The sequence below is a fragment of the Lathyrus oleraceus genome, chromosome 7 (genome assembly GCF_024323335.1).
Source record: "Lathyrus oleraceus cultivar Zhongwan6 chromosome 7, CAAS_Psat_ZW6_1.0, whole genome shotgun sequence".
Lineage (NCBI taxonomy): Eukaryota > Viridiplantae > Streptophyta > Magnoliopsida > Fabales > Fabaceae > Lathyrus > Lathyrus oleraceus.
Genome location: NC_066585.1, coordinates 64,521,589 through 64,543,604, shown reverse-complemented (window position 1 = coordinate 64,543,604; position 22,016 = coordinate 64,521,589). Strand labels below are relative to the sequence as shown.

The 22,016-nt window shown below is 35.0% G+C and overlaps 1 protein-coding gene across 1 annotated transcript; it reads right to left on the bottom strand.

Moving 5' to 3' along the window:
• Positions 1-2,009: 2,009 nt before the first annotated feature.
• LOC127106562 (protein LURP-one-related 4-like) lies at positions 2,010-2,858 on the bottom strand. Its single transcript, XM_051043843.1, has one exon. The coding sequence runs from the start codon at positions 2,852-2,854 to the stop codon at positions 2,249-2,251; it is 606 nt and encodes a 201-aa protein (XP_050899800.1). The 5' UTR covers positions 2,855-2,858; the 3' UTR covers positions 2,010-2,248.
• Between the last annotated feature and the right edge of the window lie 19,158 nt (positions 2,859-22,016).

Sequence of the window (22,016 nt, the reverse complement as noted above, 5' to 3'; positions counted from 1 at the left end):
TCATGCCTGGTATGTACAACACATTTGAAATTACTGACCTCTTGCCATCTTTCCTCATAATCAGAACATCACTAACACCTTCAACTGCTAGAGTATTGTCATTTACAAATTTTACCATGTTCTTCATTGAGGGCTTTATGTTGAAAAACCAATCTTTCCTTCCAGACATGTGTGATGAGCATCTTGAGTCCAAGTACCACTGGTCCTTAAATCTCTCTTCATCTCTTGTTGTAACCATCGAGAATGTCTCTTCTTCTTCATGTTTCGCCAGCTTTGCATAAGTTTCTTGATTCTTCTTCTTTTCTAGACAATCACTAGAATAGTGGCCATACATTTGACAATTGTAACACTGAATGTGACTCTTGTATGGCTTTTGACCACCACCTCTTCCTCTACCTGCAAGACCACCTCTTTGGTTTCCTTGATTCCAGAGTTTTCTCTGATTCAACTAGTTTCTTTCTTACTGATTTTTCCTAGTCGAATTATTATAACCTCCTTTGCCTTTGTTGCCATTCCAGCTTCCTTTGCCTTTTCTTTCTTTTGCTGACTGAGCCTGCAAAGCCATATCACCCTTCGACTTTCCTGCAGCTCTTTCAACTATTCTTTGTTCATGAGATTCAAGCGTCCCTTGAAGCTCTTCCTTCCTTTGTCAGTTTTGACAAATCTTTCGACTCTTCTATGGTTACTACCACGTGGTCGAACTTTGGAGTCAACGACCTCAAGATCTTTCCAACAACAGATCTTGATGTCAACACTTCTCCACATACCTTGATTTGATTCACCAGTTTCGTAACCTTGGTGAACAAATCAGTTATGCTTTCATTGTCTTCCATCTGAAGCAATTCATATGTTCTTTTGTGAGTTTGTAACCTCCACTCTTTCACCTTCTTCGCACCTCCAAAAGATTTCTCCAGAATTTCCCATGCTTCTTTCGCTGACTCTGTATCACTAACATTTTCAAAATTATCTGCATCAACACATTGATGGATTATAAAGAGAGCTTTATAATCTTTCTTCATCAATTTTTTATGTGCAACCTTTTTTTGATCTGTCGCGGCTTCTGCAAGCGTTGCTACTCCTTCCTTCACAAGATCCCAAAGATCTTGATAACACAACACAATCTTTATCTGTTTGCACCAATTCTCATAATTGTTATTCTTGAGAATCAGAAGATTTGCTGGAAAATGCCCGTTTGGATGATTCGTTGCCATGTTGATTTTCTTCCCACGAACCGTTTAAACCAGAGCTCTTGATACCAGATGTTGGAAAGTCCACTACAATCTATGGAGAATTTCAGTCAATCTTGATGAACACGATTGCTATCACCCACACAATAAAGAACGATGAAGGAGAAGAAGAATAAAATTCTGCAAAGTTTCTCACTGCCCACAAATTGTGAAAAACTTTTTATTCACTTTGCAACTGCAAAATACTGTGAACACAATGTTATGAATACTCTATTCACTCCATTACAAGAATAAGGATTACTCCATCTATTTATAGATTTATGTTAACTTGGACCTCAAGTCAAAGCCAAAAACTATATAAGGCCAAAATAGCTAACACTACTAAAATAGGCATAGGTCAAAATCATGTGTGAAGCAACATGATTCGAGACTTCGACACACTAACACAACTCAACATGTTAGATTGTTTGACACTTCATTGCTTATGTCGAATAACCTACTTCGACACAATGAATTATAATTCAACAAAATAGGGGGCGGTTCATTTGAACCATAGTAGTCACTTTTATATGTTATATTATTTTTTAAGATTTAATCATTTGTGTTAGAAATGTTGAGGCAGTTGGGCTTAATGAAATTTAAACTCAATCTTATTCAGTCAAAACAAATTTAATTAAAATCTCAGTTTAACCAACTTGCTTAAGAGATGTATTGTTATAATTCAGTGTGAATTAATCACAAATCTGCATAGAATTAAGCTAAATGGATGATATTCAGATTTGAAACCTCTCCCATTACAGGAGTATGCAGCCCAATTCTTCACCATTTAAAAAGTCTTCGCTTTATTCGATAGCGCAACCGAGTGGTTGAGATTAGCACATAGTGGAAAGCATGACAGAATTTTTTTTTGATGATGCTCATGATCTTTTCATGCAAAATTGAGCATAAAACTAATTATAAAACTTCAAAAAATTTACACTATGTAAAAAATCTATCAAAAAACAACACATTAGTAAATTTAGGAGAAAGTGTACAAGATATCTCATATATAAAGCTAATATCTACATTTTTCCACATATCAATCCATAGACAGTAATCAAAGCCAGTACAAGAGAATGATCTGTTCCGGCTGCCAAATCCAATGATAGAACATCATTACTCAGAACAACTCCTGAGGAAGATTGTTTTCGCTTTGCCTCTGCTATGATTTGTCCGTCTTTGTTTACTATCCGAAAACCAAATGATTTTCCAATACTCATTCTTTCTATGCACAAATTTTGTGACCCGACTTTGATGTGGCAAGCTATTTTTCCTGTAAGACATCTTTTAACTTGAAACCATGGTTGCTCCTCCTGACTTCTAGAATCGGAATTGCTGCTGTGATATTTGTGTCCTTCCCAACATCCAAAAGCTAGTAATCTCTTTTTGATGGTGCATAGGACATTTCCTTTTAGATTCATGAGATTCACTTCTCTTCCACCCTTTCTATCATAGTTATCAACTCTATAAACTATGCTACCGTTTGAATCATAGACAGTGCAACCATTAGAGTGAAGAACGAGTGATTTCATCCATAAAGTATATCTCTCTCTTTTATCAAGACACTGATCATCATGAGACTGAGATGATGTTGTGGATTCTTGTTCTTGAGGATGAACTTTGGCCATTGTTGTTTAATTGTTATTTTACAGATGGAGCTTATAATGAGTTGGTGTATGTGTGAGCAGCTTACTTATATGCCTATTCTATTATAGACCCTACATACTAACTTGGCTGCTTCTTGGAGGCAACTTTTGGAAATAATTGAGTTTAATATGATAGCACTCGTGTAAATAGTGCTTCTAATTATTAATCTTCATATATAACTGTTAATCTTCATTTATATTTATTAGGTAGAATTGGTCAATAGTTATGGGTATGATAAGCTTTCATGATCTATGATTAATAAGATTTACTTTCATTCCTTAGCTTACAAATTCATCATCATAACACACTTGAGCCGATCATGATTAATAAGATTTACTTTCATTCCTTAGCTTACAAATTCATCATCATAACACACTTGAGCCTATCAATAATACTTGAAATTGCTATAAATTTCTAGAATATTCTTTAACGCATGAAAAAGGTAGAAGAATCTAAGTGTATGAAAATGATAGAAGAACTTAGAACTATCATGATATTAGTCTATCATGAAATTTAAAAAAAAAACTAAAATAATATAGAAACATTCACCACCATTGAGAAGTTGGTGACTTGAGCCTATAAATAAGCAATTTGTGCTTTGTAAATTATCATCCAAGAAATCAATGTGGTAGCCTTCTTTCTAAATAATTTTCTAAAACTATCTTATATCAACTATCAACTATTTAACTACAAACAGTGGTATCAGAGCGGCGTTTGCTCATACATTGGGCGTAGTTATATTACCTACCTACTATTCCAAAATCCTCCAAACTACTTCAAAAAAACTTCCTTTCTACTATTAACCCACTCTAATAATTTTTCTAAGTTATGGACAATACCACTCAATCATCATCTATTTCTCCCTATTTTTTATGTTGAAAATTATGATTTTTGGCGTATTAAAATGGAGACATTTTTTTCATCACAAAATTTATGGAAAATAGTAGAAGAAGGCTTCACCACTCTCGCGGATACTTCAGCTCTTAATTCAGCTACAAGCAATTACCGGTGCAATTTTTCAAGAATTATGGGAGTTAAGATGGCCAAAGAAGCGTAAAACCACTACTATAAATAATACATTTTATAATAAAACTTTCATCTCACCCCATAAAAACTGAGGTATAAACCATAGACGCGTCACATTTTAATTCTTTTTTTTAAATATCACATATTCCCTTGGTTTAGCGTAAAACAGCAGGGGTAAATTATTTAGAGGACACACATTTGAATCCTAACAACTATATTTTAACATATTTTAATTATTTTTTTAAAATTATATGACATATCACCTCGATTTTGTTGAAAACCGAGGAATTAAGTATTTAGATGACAAGTCTTCGAATCTCAACAACTATATTTTATCACCTTCTAATTTTTTAAAAATTTTTTATGACTTATTACCTCGGTTTTGCTTAAAATTGAGAGGTAAACTATTTAGAGGACACGTTTTCGAATCCTATCAACGATATTTTATCACCTTTTAATTTTTTAATTTTATTTTATGACCTATTAGCTCGGTTTTGCTAAATACCGAGGGGTAAAGTAACGTTTTTATTTATTTATTACCAATTTGATGAAAAATTAATGAGCGAATCTTTGCCTTCCATTTATAAAGTAACAATGATCAAGACATTGTCAAATCATCAATCCACATGAAACATTAGTGATATGCGTGAAACTCTCACTAGCCAATCAAAATGGAAATGACACAATTATTCATCTTAGATGCAAAGTGCTGAAATTTGAAATTAGCATATTGAAAATAATGATAATGAAAGTAAGAGCCAGGAAATATTTTATGGTTAGTTTTTAACGTAATCTTTTCTCTAGTAATTCTTGTTAAAAATGTTTAATGTTAGTTAAGAAAACATGAAAGTAACTTATTAATATTAGTTGTAGTCATATCAAGTAAAATATTTAATATTGTTGTTGTTGCTGTTGAAATTTAGTATTTAACGATTCTATTGATTTTGTATCTTTGTTGTTGTTGTTATTGTTGTTAAGATTTAATGTTTAAAGATTCTATGGATTTTATTTTTGTTGGTGTTGTTGTTATTGAGATTTAATGTTTAAGTATTCTATTCATTTTGGCTTTATTGTTGTCAACAAATTTGATGTTTTGCAGATTAAAACGAAAAAAAAAACAGCTTAAAAATAAAATTTCATAGACAAGACTTTATCCCTCGATTATTGTTAAAAACCGAGGTAAAAAGTAGCACAGTTTTGAAAATCAAAAAAATGGAGTTGTTATGGATCGAACCCATAACTAGTGTCAATTTTCCCCTCAGTTATTCAAAAATCGAGGGGTAAAGTGACAGGTTTTTATGTCGTCCTTTGTTACCTCGCATGTGTAACTAGAGGTAAAGTGACAGGTTTTCATGCCGCCCTTCGTTACCTCGCATGTGTAGCCGAAGTTATATCCCATTCGTGTTCGAGGTGAAATTGAGTTATTCGCAGTAGTGAACACGTTGCAGGGGGAGTTTCAAGGAAGCAACAAGGTACATGTTGTTAAACTTCAATCTCTAAGGAGAGATTTTAAACTATTGAAGATGAAGAAGTTTGAGACAATTAAAAATTATTATTCTAAATTTAAAGAAATAATTAATCAAATGAGAGTTTCTTGGGAGGAATTCTTAACAAGCAAATTGTTAAGAAAATTCTAATTACTATGTCCCCAAACTTTGACCCAATCGTGATAACGGTTGAGGAAAATAAAGATTTGTCCACTCTATTAGTGATAGAACTAGTGGGTTGTCTTGAATCATATGGGCAAAGACTGCATAAGCATAAAAAAGATACATTTGAAAATTTCTTCCCGTCAAAGCTCAAATTTCATCCAAAAAATATAGAAAATGGAGAAAAGAAAAATTATGGAGAAACCTCCAGAAGAAGAGAAATTCCTTGATATTTCCTTAAGAATAAGTCGGATAAAAATCCTTCATGCAATATATGCAAACAACTAGGCCACACAGAGAAAAATTGTTGGTACAGTAATATGCCACAATACGGCCATTGCAAGAAGTTTGGGCACGTGGAGAAAAATTTTCGCAATAAAAATAAGCATCAAGCTATTATCACATAGGATCATGATCAAGAATAATGTATCTTTTATCCCACTCTAGACTCAATCAAAGAAAAAGGAGGAAGTTGGTACTTAGATAGTGGATGCAGCAATCACATGGCCAAGGATGGGACTATTTTTAAAAGCATTGACGAGTCTTGTAAAAGTCAAAGTTTGAATGGGAAATGGAAGAGTTATTGAATCAAAAGGAAAATTAAGATTTGAAGCGCTACGAGCTAAGCTTGGAGTCACATAAATTTGCATCAAGGAGAAGTGTTTAAATTACTACAAACTTCTAGAATATTATAGAATTATAATGTGTTTGAAAAAGGTAGAAGAACCTAGAATTATAAGTGTATGGAAATGATAAAACAACCTAGAACTATCATGATACTAATCTATCATGAAACATCTAGAAGAACTAAAATAATGTATAAACATTCACCGCCATTGAGAGGTTGATGACTTGAGTCTATAAATAGACAATTTGTATTTTGTAAATTATCATCCAAGAAATCAATGTCATAGCCTTCTTTCTAGACAATTTTATAAAACTATCTTATATCAATTATTCAACTACTAACAATAATGATCATCAAAAGTATTTCTTGTATAGTATCAAAGAGTGTTTTGATCCAAAACCTCTCTTAGTCACTGCACCACATCCTTTCCCTCTCAGTTCTCGCATCGCCCCAGATTGTATCCCTCCTATATCAATGGTCAACAACTCTTCAACCTCCATCGGCAATGACACTTCATCAACCACCATAGAACCTCCAACAGGGGCTCCTTCAAATTTCTTTCCACTTTCGCCATCAATAATATTAATTTGACCATACCGATGATGTTAAACACTGATTATTATACCTATATATCATGGTCCACCGTCTTCAAGATTCAAGAATTTGTTCATAACATGCTTGATCATAAAATTTTCCTTACCAACGAGCAAATTCGTGAAATAGTGACCATTACCAAGAACAACGCCACAAACTTAGATTTTTTCTCGATGCAATCATTTTGGAGTAGATATATGCCATTGTATCATACTATATCCCCAACTTTATACTTGTGACTGACGACCCTTACGAACGGCACTGCAACCATTTTGCAGCTATGTTCCATGATAACATACACTTGAGATTTGTCAAACTAGACAACAAATTCAAGAATGCTGACTTGAAGGAATTTCCATCTGCCAAGTTTTATTGTAACCGTCTCAAGCTTTCATGATCGGTCAATTAGAAAAGGTAGATTTACATGTTACTAATACACATTTAGTATTAAAAATGATGTTTGGCCTCACTTATTCATATATTGGTTTTCTTACATGCAAGCTAATTTTTGCATTAAACATGATTCTTTGCTACTTCTTGCAACAAAGGAATTCGAGATTAGAACTCAATGAATCAACCATGCTTCAACACACTGCCAATGAATCATGTTTCCTTTCATCTCTATGAACAATCATGACAAAATATTCAAGAAATTGTGTTGATTTGATCACCTAAGATTCTTCTCCGTGAATCCAAATCAACAAAATCAAGCATATAAAATTACCATCTAATAAAAAAAAATCACCATGTAACTGTTGGGGGAGTTTTTCACTAGTGAGTATTGAACATTGTGAGACTTCTTATTTTTAGAGCAACACCTTTGTGAGAGGCACACCACATATTCACCCAAAACCTTAAGGTGATAGGTGGGTGGATTCTGTCACTTATAAATGTTCAAGTCTCCATATTTCCAACCAATGTGGGACTATTACCCACACTACTCACACTTGATACATTCTTAACACTCTCCCTCAAGTGTGATTTCACAATGCTCCCCCTCAAAGGAAAGCTCTTCTTACTTCCACAAACTTTTGTACCGCACAGAACGTTTCTTATTCACCACCCTGGCGCCATTGACATTCTTCAATAGAACGTTTTCATACTCACCACCCTTGTGGCGCCGTTGACTTTCGATATAAGTAAGTCGGTCCCTTTCTTGAACCAAAGGCGTTGATACCATTTGTTGAGGGAGTTTTTCACTAGGAGGGCATTGAACATTGTGAGACTTCTTATTTTTAGAGCAACACCTTTGTGAGAGACACACCACATATTCATCCAAAACCTTAAGGTGATAGGTGAGTGAGTTCTCTCACTTATAAATGCTCAAGTCTCCATATTTCTAACCAATGTGGGACTATTACCCACACTACTCACACTTGATTCATTCTCGACAGTAACCTCCACAATATAACCTAAGAAATTGTGTTGATTTGATCACCTAAGATTCTTCATATTATACCACAATATAACTTCCACACACATGTTATGAATATTTCCTCCCTAATAACCCAATGTTCAAAGACTTGAAGGATTAAATTGATATGGATGACTAATTTAATGTTTTTATTAAAAATAATATATGGGATTTAGTGTCATGTACACCTAATGTTAATGTTATATGATCTATGTGATTTTTTAGGCATAAAGTAAAGAAAATTTTCCCAATCCTTTTGAGAGTCATAAAGCCAGACTTGTAGCTAAGGATGTAGTTCAACAAGTTGTTATGGATTGTGGAGAGAGTTTGTGACCGAATGTTAAACTAGAGACCATTCAAATGATGCTAGGTTATTTTCTCTTTAAAACATGACTCAAGCATATGTTGGATGTTAACTTAAAGGCACAGTTTGTGTGTATCAACTAGTGGAGCTCAAAGATCCAACTTACCCGGATTTTTTTTTCTTTTGTGCAAATCATTATATGACCTCAAACAAGACTCTAAAAATTGGTACAAATGATTCACATAATATGTTTCATATATTGATTTCTCCGAAGCAAGTATGAAAAGTATCTCTTCATCTACAAGAAATACACTCATATGGAATATCATGTTCTATATGTCAATGACATCATTCTCACCATTTATATTCATGATCTTAACAAATATATCTAATAACTTATCATCTCTGAATATTGTATCAAAGACTTGGAATCACATAGTCATTTTTTGGCATTATTGTTACTCGACGTGTTGGTTTTGTATTCCGATCTCGAAAAATAATGAAAAAAAAGTTATTGAATGTGCTGGTATGTCTTCATGTATGCCATGTCCTACTCCGGTTGATACAAAATTGAATCTTAACACCAAAACCAACACTTCATACACGGAACCATTTCTATATCATTGTCTTGTAGAGACTAAGTAGTATACCACGTTCATAAGGCCAAAAAATTTATATGCAGTACAACATATTTATTTATTTATGCATAATCTGATGGATGTTAACATACCGGATCTTTGACGCATCATGCACTACATTAGAGGCACTAGTAAATATAGAATGCACCTTTATCAGTCATTCTTTACTTTTTTTTTATCTTTTATACTAATGCATATTGAAGAGACTACCTAAATACTAGGAGATCGACTTATAGTTATTGTGCGTTTCTAGGTGAAAACTTACTCTTCTAGTTCTTCAAAACCAATTCACATTATCTTTCTCCAGTGTTTAGGCCGAATATTATGGTAGTTCTGAATTTTGTTTGTTATATAACTTGCTTTAGAGTTGCATTGTCCGATTCAGAAAGCTACCATAGTTTGTTATGATAACGTTGGTAATATATATATATATATATATATATATATATATATATATATATATATATATATATATATATATATATATATATATATATATATATATATATATATATATATATATGGTTTGGTTTTCGTCCTCTATGTCCCATCACATCATCAAATTATATAAATGCTCACTAATGGTCTTCATTTGGTGACAGACTCAATGTATGACATCCTCCCACTAAGATTGTGGATGTGTGTTATAATATCACTGCTACGGAAAACACCAATCACAATGGTCGAAAAAGAGATACCACCACGTTGAACCAACTGTTGTGAGGTAATGTGTGATTGTATATGCGATGTTTTCCACCACATTCGTGCGATCGTGATTATAAGCTATGTAGCGTGCGACCAACCACAACGGTTAATTTTAACAACCATTTTGATATTCTTCAAAGCAAAACATTTAACAACGGTTGGTATAAACAACCGTTGTGATATATACAACTGAGTTTATTATAAATTATGTAGAATAGTTATTCCGCCAATGCTCACTGAACATATAACCTTTCAATATGATCTGGAACATTATAATATCACAAATTAAGTTATGAAACAAGCATCCCTACCTATAAGTCAAAACAAACAAAAAGTTTAAGCATTATAAAACAAGCTATTGAAACATAAACAATAATAGATGATAAAAAATTTGTAACATAAATTATAATGAAGATCAACCTGTAAAGTAGTCATTTCATAAGATTTGATAAAACAAAGGAATACTTCAAAGAAGACGAGTTGGCTAGATATGTTCGAGGTTTTCATATGAGAGACACGAGTGAGAGAGATGTTAGGGTTTTGTTTTGAGAGCGACAAGTGAAAGAGATGTTAGGGTTTTGTTTTGAGAGAGACGATTGTAATGTACTGAAGAGAGATATAATTTTTCTTATATATAAATAAATAACATATTTCACCACAGTTGAAAATATGAATCGTGATGAAATGATTCAAACTTACACACGGTTGATTATAAGAACTGTTGTGATATAAAAGGTCAAGCCCCATTATGTCAAGGTAAATAGAAAATTGTTGGTGTTGGGATTGAAACAATTTCACTCCAAGTATCTTTCACTATGTTTGGTACCTGTGAAAATTGTGAAATGTCCTTGAGAATACCAAAAAAAAAGCACGCAAAAAAGAACTATTACAACGGTTAAGAGGAAGATCATTGTAAAATTGGTGTCACGAAAGATTTATTTTATAGTAGTGGATACTATTATTATAGATGTAAATATTATAGTCTTTCATGTGTATTTATTAGATAGAATTAGTCCATAGTCAAAGAGATTACAAGTCTTTATAAATCATGATTGATATGATTTATTTCTATCATTAACTTAAGGATTTATGTACATAAGACATTTAAGTCCATAATGATCCTCGCATATCTTTTTTATAATTATTACACTACTACAAATAATATATTATATGATAAAGCTTTCATCTCCTCCAACAAATAAACGACGTATATATCCTCCATGCGCCATGTATTATTGTTTTAGAAAAATAAAAATGATTTCCTAGATTATTATATAAACCGAGGGAATAGGTCTGTCAGGGACCTCACTTCGAATCCTAGTTACAATATTTTTTTATTTTTTGTTTATTTTTCAATTGGTTTATGGACCAAACGTTATATTATTACGGTTGACGTTTTTTTTAAATTATGAAATTAATATTTGTTGGATGAAAAATAAATAGTTGATATAATTTTTTTTAAATTAACCGTTTACAAACAAAAATATTGATTTTATTAAATTATTTACTTAAATGTCCCCTCTATCAAATGCCCTTATTTTTTTATTCATTTTATTTTAAAATTTGTCTATGTCATAGGTTATTTTTCTCATTCGAAGGGAAATATCATTTGCATGATATTTCAAAAATATGGTGTTTTTCTATTTCTTTTTAATTTTAAATTAATATATTTCCTCGGTTGGCTCTAAAAGTAAGTATTATTTATACTTTTTGATATTCTTTATTTTCGCTAATGTATTACTTGTGATTTGCGTATATTAATAACTATAAAAAATTTATTCGTAGACGCGGAAACAAGCTAATGGATATTCATGTCAATACTATGTTATGAAACATATATTGGATATTGTCGCCGAAGACATTAGTGATCACGAGTTATGGTACTAACTTTATCCATATGCATGCAATTTATTTATGTCAGTTGTTAAATTAATGTTGTTGCTATTAGCTAGTAAAAGGTTTATGAATGTTTAATGTTGTTGTTGTTGTTGGGTTATCCTAATTTAAATACTATTCAAATTCTTGGTGTTTAACGATCCAACATCATTCTCACAAGATATATAGATGATCAATGCTTCTTATCTTTTTATGAACCTCAACAATACTATTTTTTTTTTGTCGTAAATGTGTATAGGTTTTCTGTTACACATTTGTGTTTTGCAATGAAAGCAGCATCCTATTTATCAAAAATAAATAGAGCAGTTGGTAATCAAATGTTTCATTCAAAAAGCAAGTACCAAATTTGGTGAATTGGAGTTATAGCTCAAAGGACAAACTATTATGGAACAAAATTGGATTTTTGTTTGTCTGCGGCGTGTCTGCGTGAACGACAGATAGTAGACATGGAAGAGGGATATATGGAAAGTGTAATCATATGTCATCCCATTAAAGCACGTTTTAGGCAACAGATAGGGTGTGGAAATACTCAAGACATTATAAAATATATAAGCATAGAGCATTGCCAACGCGGCTTTATTGTTTGTATCAGTTAGTTTATGTTTTTCTGACTTTTACTTGTAACTATTATAATGAAAACGACATTGTAGTCATACGTGGAAATATAGATAGGATTGAAAACTAAAAAACTAAGTACTTTCCAATTTAACATACTTCTTTTCCAATCACTTTAACGGTGGCTGTTGATGTCATTGTAGTGCAGATAAGTGTAAATAATTAATTAATTAGGGGTGCTTGAGCATGTCATGAATATAAAATTATACTCAATTTGAAAGATATACACTAAAGTTTCTCTTCATCTTCATTCTTCATTGCATGTTTCAATAATTACACATAACAATTTTTGTTGATCAAAGTGCATTGCTATGGTGATAACGTCCAAATAGGATTGTGTAATCTTAGTTTGGGTAGAGGCTTTGAGTGGGTTTTTCTTGAATAAAATCGTTGGGTTTTGTCCTCCAAGAATTTGAGGGTTTTGTACAAATCTTTGCTTCATAGATTCAGCCGAGTGAAAGATTTGAAGAATGGCAGGTTCGTTCAAACAAGAAACGGTAATAGGAGGATTATGAAGAAAGGTTTGGGTTCAAGCGTCTTGCGATTGAAGTCAGCCGATCTAGAATTTTGGAGAACTTGGAGTTCTTGCAATAAGATAGATACAATCGGAGGTTTCACGTATATCCGAATGAAATCAGCCAAGCTAGAGTTTTGGAGAACGTGGAGTTCTTACAATAAGGTACCTATAATTGGAGGTTTGTTCGGAACGCTTGAAGCACTTGGTTGAACTCGAATCAATGGGAGAGAAGTAAATAGGATCTGCAACAATACTTAGGTTTGCTTGGTGGTGACATTTCTTCTCTTATATAAACTTTGCAATTTGATAATAAATATCTCAATTCTAATTTTAGAATTGGGGACAAACGTACCCTAAGTGAGGACGAATAGTGAACTGCCTAAACAAATCTGGTGTTGTTCTCTCTTTCTCTAACTCTTTAAATTCTGCATAAATTGAATCTTGTGTGAAGTAAATTGTAAACTTCATCTCACTTAATTGTTGTGCATTAAAGTTGTTCGATAAATTGGTACAATCACTTTGATTGCAACTAAGGAAAATTCTACACAATTAATTTTAGTGAAATTGAGACTTGGTGTGGAGTGCACACCAAGTGCTTGATAAAATTAACTTCACACAAGTTTATCAATACTTTAGTTGTTCTCTTATTGTGTTAACTCATCATTAGCGGTAACTATATCAAGGATTAGTGTAATTAATTGATTGATTAAGATAGTTGTTGATTATCTTTATCTTAGTCATTCAATTTATTTTCACACATATCTTATCTTTCCATTAACGGATCGTTTAGACGATCATGGTCTAGGGAGCTTTCGCAACCTTTAAAATCAATTTTTAAAAAAGTGCTAAATTTTAAATACTGATCTATTCAACCCCCCCCCCCCCCTCTAGATCGGTATTATCATCTAACAAGTGGTATCACGAGCACTGGTTCATCTAGTGCTTCACATATAACTTTTTAGAAAACGAGTAACGATCCTAAAGGGGCGTACAATGGAGCGTCTATTTTTACTGGTGAAAAATACAGTTATTGGAAAGATTGTATGCGCATCCATATCAACTCTATTGATAGGAAGGTATGGAAAGTCATCCAAGATGGTCATATGGAAATAACTATGACCAATGCGGATGGTGTTATTATACCTAAACCTGAAGCACAATGGAATAAAGAGGATGAGAAAAAGTATAGCTATGATTGGAAAGCCATAAATATGATCATCGTTGACTTAGGTGTTGATGAGTATTATAGGGTTTCCCATTGTACTAGTGCTAAAGCTATGTGAGACTCATTGCAAATTACCCATGAGGGAACCAATGATGCCAAACTAGCTAGAATCAACACTTTAACTCAAGAATTTGACCTTTTTTATATATGAAGGATGGAAACCTTTATTGATATGCAAAAGCGATTTTCTCATCTAATCAATCGGTTAAATGCTCTTGATAGAACTAACCCTAATGATATTTCTACTAACAAAATCTTAAGATGTCTTAATAGGGAATGACAACCAAACGTCGCCGCAATTAAGGAAGCCAATGATCTAAGAACATTGGACATGAAAACATTGTTTGGTAAGCTTCAAGAGCATGAGCAAGAGCTCATGAACCTTGAGAAACATGAGAAGAGTCAAAAGAGGGAAAAGAAGGAGAAAGCTAAGGACACTGAAAGGAAGTCTATTGCTTTAAAGGCTTCAAGTTCTAAGTCATCCACCAATGATACGTGTGAGAGTGAATCAAGTGATGATGATAAAGATTCGAATGAAGACATGAGGTTGTTTGTAAGGAGGTATAACTGATACCTTAGAAAGAATGAAGTTCAACATTCGGATAAAAATCTAGTCAACTATAGAAGACAATCAAAATTCCCAAATAGAGAGGAAGGTAAGATAACTAAGTCAAAAGGATCGTGCTACAATTGCGGAAAGGCCGATCACATGATTCCTTTTTTATTTCTCGACTCTTTCCTCATTGCACCATTTCTTTTACGATTCAAACAACACTCTTCTCATTTCACAACTATTTTATATTTCAAGGAACCTTCTCTCTTTTAGTTCAATTCAATTAACTTTTTCTTTTCTTTTATCACACAAATCTTTTCAAAATAATTTTCTTTCGTTTCATAAAGAACTGTTATAATTTGTTTCTTAGTAGTCAGACTAAAAGCTTAGAGCATCCAAACAAGGATCAGAATCCACTAATGTCTACACACTTCTAGGATACAATTATGATTATTCCCTAAAAAGCAACCAACAAATATGTATTTGCTACCACGAACTACAAAGCTCTGATTTTTTGATTCCACTATGAGAATACGTAAGCACGAGGGTTCGAATCCTTGGCGAGCATACTAATTAATAAACTTATTTTCCCTTTTTACAAGTAACCTTTAGATAATAACACCCATTCAGGCAAAGAACAATCAAAATGGTTCACGTTGAGTACAACGGATGTTAGAGGTGCTAATACTTTCTCCCTACGTAACCGACTTCCTTACCTGTTTCTTTTCCCCTGGGTTTTGTCGATATTTTCCCTTTCCTTTCTGGAATAAATAAAGTTCGGTGGCGACTCTGTTGTATCTTCGAGCGTGAAACAGGAAGAAGGCAATTGGTGTGAAGTGGGTGTTCAAAGTGAAGGCAAATCCCAAGGGTCAGACAATCAAGCATAAAGCTAGATTAGTGGCTAAGGGAATTTTGCAAAGAAGTATAGACTTTGAGGAGGTATTTGCATCGGTTGCTAGGATTGAAACCATTAGGCTTAATGCTGGCATCGCAAATAACCATAATTGGCATATTTACCAAATGGATGTCAAATCCACGTTTTTGAATGGACCACTAGAAGAGGAGGTATATGTAGGATAACCCCTTGGTTTTGTAGTGAAAGATTAAGAGTCGAAGCTCTACAAGTTGAGGAAAGCGATATATGGTTTGAAGGAAGCTCCAAGAGCTTTGAATAAATGTGTGTGTGTGCATTTCGAAGTTCAAAAGTGAACGTATGCATCAATTTGAGATGACGGACCTTGGTCTCATGACTTATTTTCTTGGCATTGAGTTCCACAAGTCAAAATTGGGACTACACATGCATCAAAGGAGATATGCTCTTGAGATATTGAAAAAGTGTGAAATAGAGCATTGCAATGCTTCCATTTCTCCAGCTGAAGCAAGGTTGAAATTGTCTAAGAATGAGGATGAGGAGGATGTTGATCCAACTCAATATAAGAGATTAATTGGATCTTTGCATTACTTGTGCAATACGCGACCAAACTTAGCGTTTAGTGTTAATATTATGAGTAGATTCATTGAGAGATCGATGATGTCTCATATGGCAGCAGTCAAGAGGATCATGCGTTATATCAAAGGTTTTGTTGGCTACGAAATACTCTTTCCCGCAGTGGATACAGGAAGGAAATGCAATTTGCTCGGTTTTACCGATTCTAACTAGTGCGGAGATAAGGATGATCGAAAGTCTATAACTGGGTACATCTTTATGTTCGGTGCGACACCAATCTCTTAGTGTTCGGAGAAGGAACCGATAGTTGCATTCTCATCTTGTGAGTCCGAGTATATTGTCACTTTGCTATGTGCGTGCCAAGTCGTATGGATTATGAATCTATTGGAAAAGTTGGGCAACAGTGAGGGTGATGCTGTCACACTCTTAGTTGACAATGCCTCCGTGATTAATCTTGCTAAGAACCCAATTGCACACAGGAGGAGCAAACACATTGAGATTAGGTTCTATTATTTGAGGGGACTTGTTAGTGATGGAAGGATACGATTTGGATATTGTAGAAGTGAGGACCAAGTTGCAGATTTGCTGACAAAATGGGTCACAAATGATGTATTTAAGAGGTTGAAGAAGAACATGGGCATGGTGGAATTGCAACACAGGAATTAAGGTGGTGTGTTGAAGTTTATGATGTATTTCATGTGCTGTAATTGGTTACCACGAGCGTGTAATCGGTTACAGTTGGATCTAACATCCATTCCAGTAGTCGAGAAGTGAAGTTTTCGTAGAGGTAACCGGTTACCAGAAATGGTGTAATCGGTTACTATTGAAGCTGAATTAATTTGATTTAACTTTAGTGACTGGTGTAACCGGTTACCTGTTTCGGCGTAACCGTTTACCTGTTTTGGCGTAACCGGTTACAACCCCGAGTTTTTGTGTTTTCTGATATTGAACTTGGTCAATTTCCATTCAAATCATCGTGTAATTTGTATATAAGTGTGTAGGATGCACTCTCACATTAGTAAATGAAATATCTCATTCTCACCTTTAATTTTCTCTCTCTATATATATATTCTCCTCTTTCACTCTCCACACATCAAATTTACTCATATTAGAAGTAATTCATATTTATTAGTTGTACTATTTTCTTAGCCCCTAAGTTTGTTAGAGGGTATTTTAGTATTTTATCCTATTCTAGTAACCCTAGTTTTAGCTTATAAATAGGGTGACAATCATTGTAACTTTTATCATGTTTTGTAGCCGTCATTCTCTTAATAAAATATTTCCGTTCATCATTCATTCTACCTTTGCACCAACAATTGGTATCTAGAGCTCCGGTTCGGATTCATTGGGAAACACGGGAAACACGAGTGAACGTGAGGTCTTGTGTGTTTGATTTTGATTCTTAGATTCATGTTGAATCTTGAACAAAATTTGATCAGAATTTTAATTTTGTGGGTTGGGAAATACTGTGTGAGAAATCTGAGTGTACTGTGCAAGGTAGAAAGATGAACGGAAACGGCAACATGAACACCAAACTTCCAGTATTTGACGGTAAAAACTGGAATCGTTGGATGATCCAAATGCGTGTACTGTTCGGTGCTCAAGATGTTCTAGATCTTGTCACTGATGGTTATGTTCCGGTAGCAGCAGATGCGACGGATGAACAGAAAAACGCGCAGAAGGAAGTAAGGAAGAAGGATCAGAAAGCATTGTTCTTCATTCATCAATGTGTTGATGTAAATGTGTTTGAGAAGATTGCAGATTCAACGACAGCAAAGGCTGCGTGGGACACACTGGTTAGATGTTATGGTGGTGACGCATCAGTGAAGAAGGTGAAGCTTCAGTCCTCTAGAAAGCAATATGAGAATCTCAACATGAAGAATAATGAGAAAGTTTCTGAATACATCTCCAGAGTGATTCTGATCACTAATGAGATGAAAGCGTGTGGAGAAACTCTTTCTGAAGAAACAATCATGGAGAAGGTATTGAGATCCCTTACCTCTCAATTTGATTACATTGTGGTAGCAATAGAACATTCCAAAGATCTAAGCACCATGAGAATTGAAGAGCTGCAGAGCAGTCTAGAAGCGCAAGAGTTGCGTTTGACTGAGAGAACTTCTGAAAGGGAAGTAGAGCAGCAGGCTCTGAAAGCAACTTCTGATAGGAGGTATCAGAAGCAGTCAGAAGCCAGGAGAAGATCTGATGGTGGTCAGAAGTCAGAAAGCTCAACCTCTGATAGACAAAAGAATGCTCAGAAGGGAAAAGAGAAGTATGACAAGAAGAAGATCCAATGTTACTGTTGTAAGAAGTTTGGTCACTTTGCTAGAGACTGTTGGTCAAACAAGGAGAGAAAATCAGAAGAAGCAAATATAGCCAGAAGTTCTGATGACGAATCTGTGCTATTGATGGCCTCTGAATCTGATGATATGGATCTGATAGACTGGTGGTATATGGACACTGGCTGTTCAAATCATCTTACTGGAAACAAGAAATGGCTGGTTGACTTTGACTCTGAAAGGAGGACAAAGATCAGATGTGCTGATGACAAATATCTTAATGCAGAAGGTATGGGAAATGTCAGAGTGATTCTGAACAATGGGAAAACAACATTGATTCAGAACGTGTGGTATGTACCTGGCATCAGAAGCAATCTGATGAGTGTGGGACAATTAATTGAGAAAGGTTTTTCAGTTACCATGAAGGACAATCTTCTGAAGTTGTATGACTGCAATCAGAAGTTGATTATGGAGTCAGAACAGGGAAGGAATAGAACATTCAAGGTGAATGTCAGAACTGCAGACTCAGAATGTCTTAGTGCAACAAGTGCTGAGAAGGAGAGTGAGTTATGGCACAGAAGATTTGGTCATTTGAATTTCAGAAGCTTAAAACATTTGAATTCAAAGAAGTTGGTACATGGAATTCCTGCAATTAAGAAGCCTTAAAAGTCATGCAAAGTTTGCATGGAAGGAAAACAACCACGATTGCCATTTGCGTCAGAAACTGCTCCAAGAGCAAAACATGCCTTGGGAGTTGGACATTCTGACGTGTGTGGTCCATTTCCAGTAGCATCGATTGGAGGGAATAAATACTTTGTGTTATTTGTTGATGAATTCACAAGAATGACATGGGTATCCTTTATTAAGTTTAAACACGAGGTGTTTGATGAATTCAAGAAGTTCAGAATGAAGGCTGAGAATCAGAGTGGTCAGAAGTTGAAGATTCTTAGAACTGACGGTGGAGGTGAGTATAACTCCAAAGAGTTCCAGAAGTTCTGTGAGGAGAATGGAATTGAGCATGAGGTTACTGCTCCTTATACCCTTTAACACAATGGTCTTGCTGAAAGAAGAAACCGCACTTTGCTTGATATGGTGAGAAGCATGCTAAAGGAGAAGAAGCTTCCTCAGAAGCTCTAGGGAGAAGTTGTTGCCACTGCAACGTATGTACTCAACCGATGTCCTACGAAGAAGTTGAAGGAAATAGTTCCAATACAAAAGTGGACTGGAGATAAGCAAAGTGTTAGTCATCTGAAGGTGTTTGGTTCTGTTTGCTATAAACATGTTCCAGAAGCCAGAAGACAGAAGCTGGATGATAGAAGTAAAGTGATGATTCTGATAGGGTACCACAGTACAGGTGCATACAAGCTCTATTGTCCAGAAACCAACAAAATTGAATTCAGCAGAGATGTGATTGTGAAGGAATCAGAATTTTGGAATTGGGATAAGTCTCAATCTGATTCTGATGTTAGAACTTCTGAAGAAAGGTCGGAGTTAAGAATTTCGGAAGTTGGAGTAAACTCTGACGTTGATTCTGATTCTGATAGTGATTCTGACTCTGGAGATGACTCAGAAGATGAAGGTGACTCTGATGATCCAGACTCTGATGAGCCAGACTCTGATGATAATCCAGATTCTGGTGGCAATTTAGACTCTGGAAATATGCCAGGCCCTGAAGATGGTCAAAGCTCTGGAGGAAGTCAACCATCTGAAGCTAGAAACTCTGAAGCTCAAGACTCTGAACAAGTTCAGAGACCACAAAGAATCAGAAACATCCCCAGAAGATATGCAGAATTTGACATGCTGCAAGACACTGAAGTAGACTCTGAAGGAGAAGTTATTCAGTGTGCCATGTTAGTAGACTCTGAACCCATAAGTACAGAAGAGGCTCTTAAGCAGAAGCTCTGGCTGAAGGCCATGAAAGAAGAACTTGATGCTATAGAGAGAAACAAGACTTGGAAGCTGACAGAACTTCCAAAAGACAAGAAAGCCATCAGCGTCAGATGGGTTTTCAAGCAGAAGTTAAAGCCAGATGGTTTAATTGGCAAACATAAAGCAAGGTTGGTAGCCAGAGGATTTCTACAGAAACCTGGGCTGGATTACTCTGAAGTGTTTGCACCTGTAGCAAGACATGAAACAATCATAATGGTGATTGCAATAGCTGCTAACAGGAATTGGCCTCTGATGCATTTAGATGTAAAATCTGCATTTCTGAACGGTCCATTAGAAGAAGAAGTTTACGTGTCACAACCCCCTGGATTTGTGAAAAAGAATCAGGAAGGGATGGTGTACAGATTATACAAGGCTCTATATGGATTGAAACAAGCGCCCAGAGCTTGGAATCAGAAGATTGATTCATTTTTCAAGAAGCAAGGCTTTCAGAAATGTGAGATGGAGTACGGTGTCTACGTTCAGCATACTTCTGAAGGAAATATGACTCTGGTATGTTTATATGTTGATGATATACTGCTGACTGGAAGTTCTGAATAGGAGATAGCCAAATTCAAGAAAGTTCTGATGAATGAATTCGAAATGACTGATCTAGGCAAAATGACATACTTTCTAGGGATGGAATTCAGATACTCTGAGAAAGGTATTATTTTGCATCAGCTCAAGTATGAATTAGAAATTCTGAAGAGATTTAATCTGAAGAATTGTAATATTGCTGTCACACCTTCTGATACAAATCAGAAACTGGATTCTGACTCTGATGGAAAGGATGTGGACGCTACAACCTTCAAACAGTTGGTTGATTCTCTGAGGTATTTGTGCAATACCAGACCTGATATTTGCTATTCAGTTGGGATGGTTAGTAGGTTCATGAGTAAACCTAAGTGGTCCCATTACCGAGTTGCTGTCAGGATTCTGAGGTATATCAAGGGAACTCTGAAGTATGGAGTATTATTTCCTTCTGGAAGAAAGGATGAGTCAGAACTTCTGAATTATTCAGATTCTGATTGGTGTGGAGACAGAGTTGACAGAAGAAGTACGTCTGGGTACTTATTCAAATTTCTGGGAGGTCTCATTTCTTGGTGTTCCAAGAAGCAACCTGTTGTGGCGTTGTCAACTTGTGAAGCTGAATACATTGTAGGTGCTGTTACTGCATGCCAAGCTGTGTGGATTCTGAATCTATTGCAGGATCTGAAGATTAAAGTAAACAAACCTCTGAAGCTGATGATTGACAACAAGTCTGCAATCAATCTTGCCAGAAACTCAGTGTTGCATGGGAGAAGCAAGCACATTGAGACCAAGTATCATTTTCTGAGACATCAAGTTCAGAGGGGAGTGTTAGAAGTTGTACACTGCAGCACTCAGAAACAGTTGGCAGATGTTCTGACGAAAGCTATCAAGACTGATCAATTTCTCAGATTAAGGGATGGAATTGGTGTTATAAGTTTTGATGGAATATGAATTAAGGGATGGTATTAGAACACTACGCCAAAAACCGGAATAGACAGCGCCCCTTAGAGGGCGCTTTATTACAAAAGCGCACTATAAAGTGAAGAGAAAAAATAAGGAGCATACTATTGGAATAGACAGCGCACTTTAGAGGGCGCTTTTGTAACAAAGCGCACTCTAAAGTGAAGCGAAAAAATAATGAGGAAATGGAGGGACACCAATAGAGGACGCTTTATTGAAAGCGCCCTCTAAGGGTAACC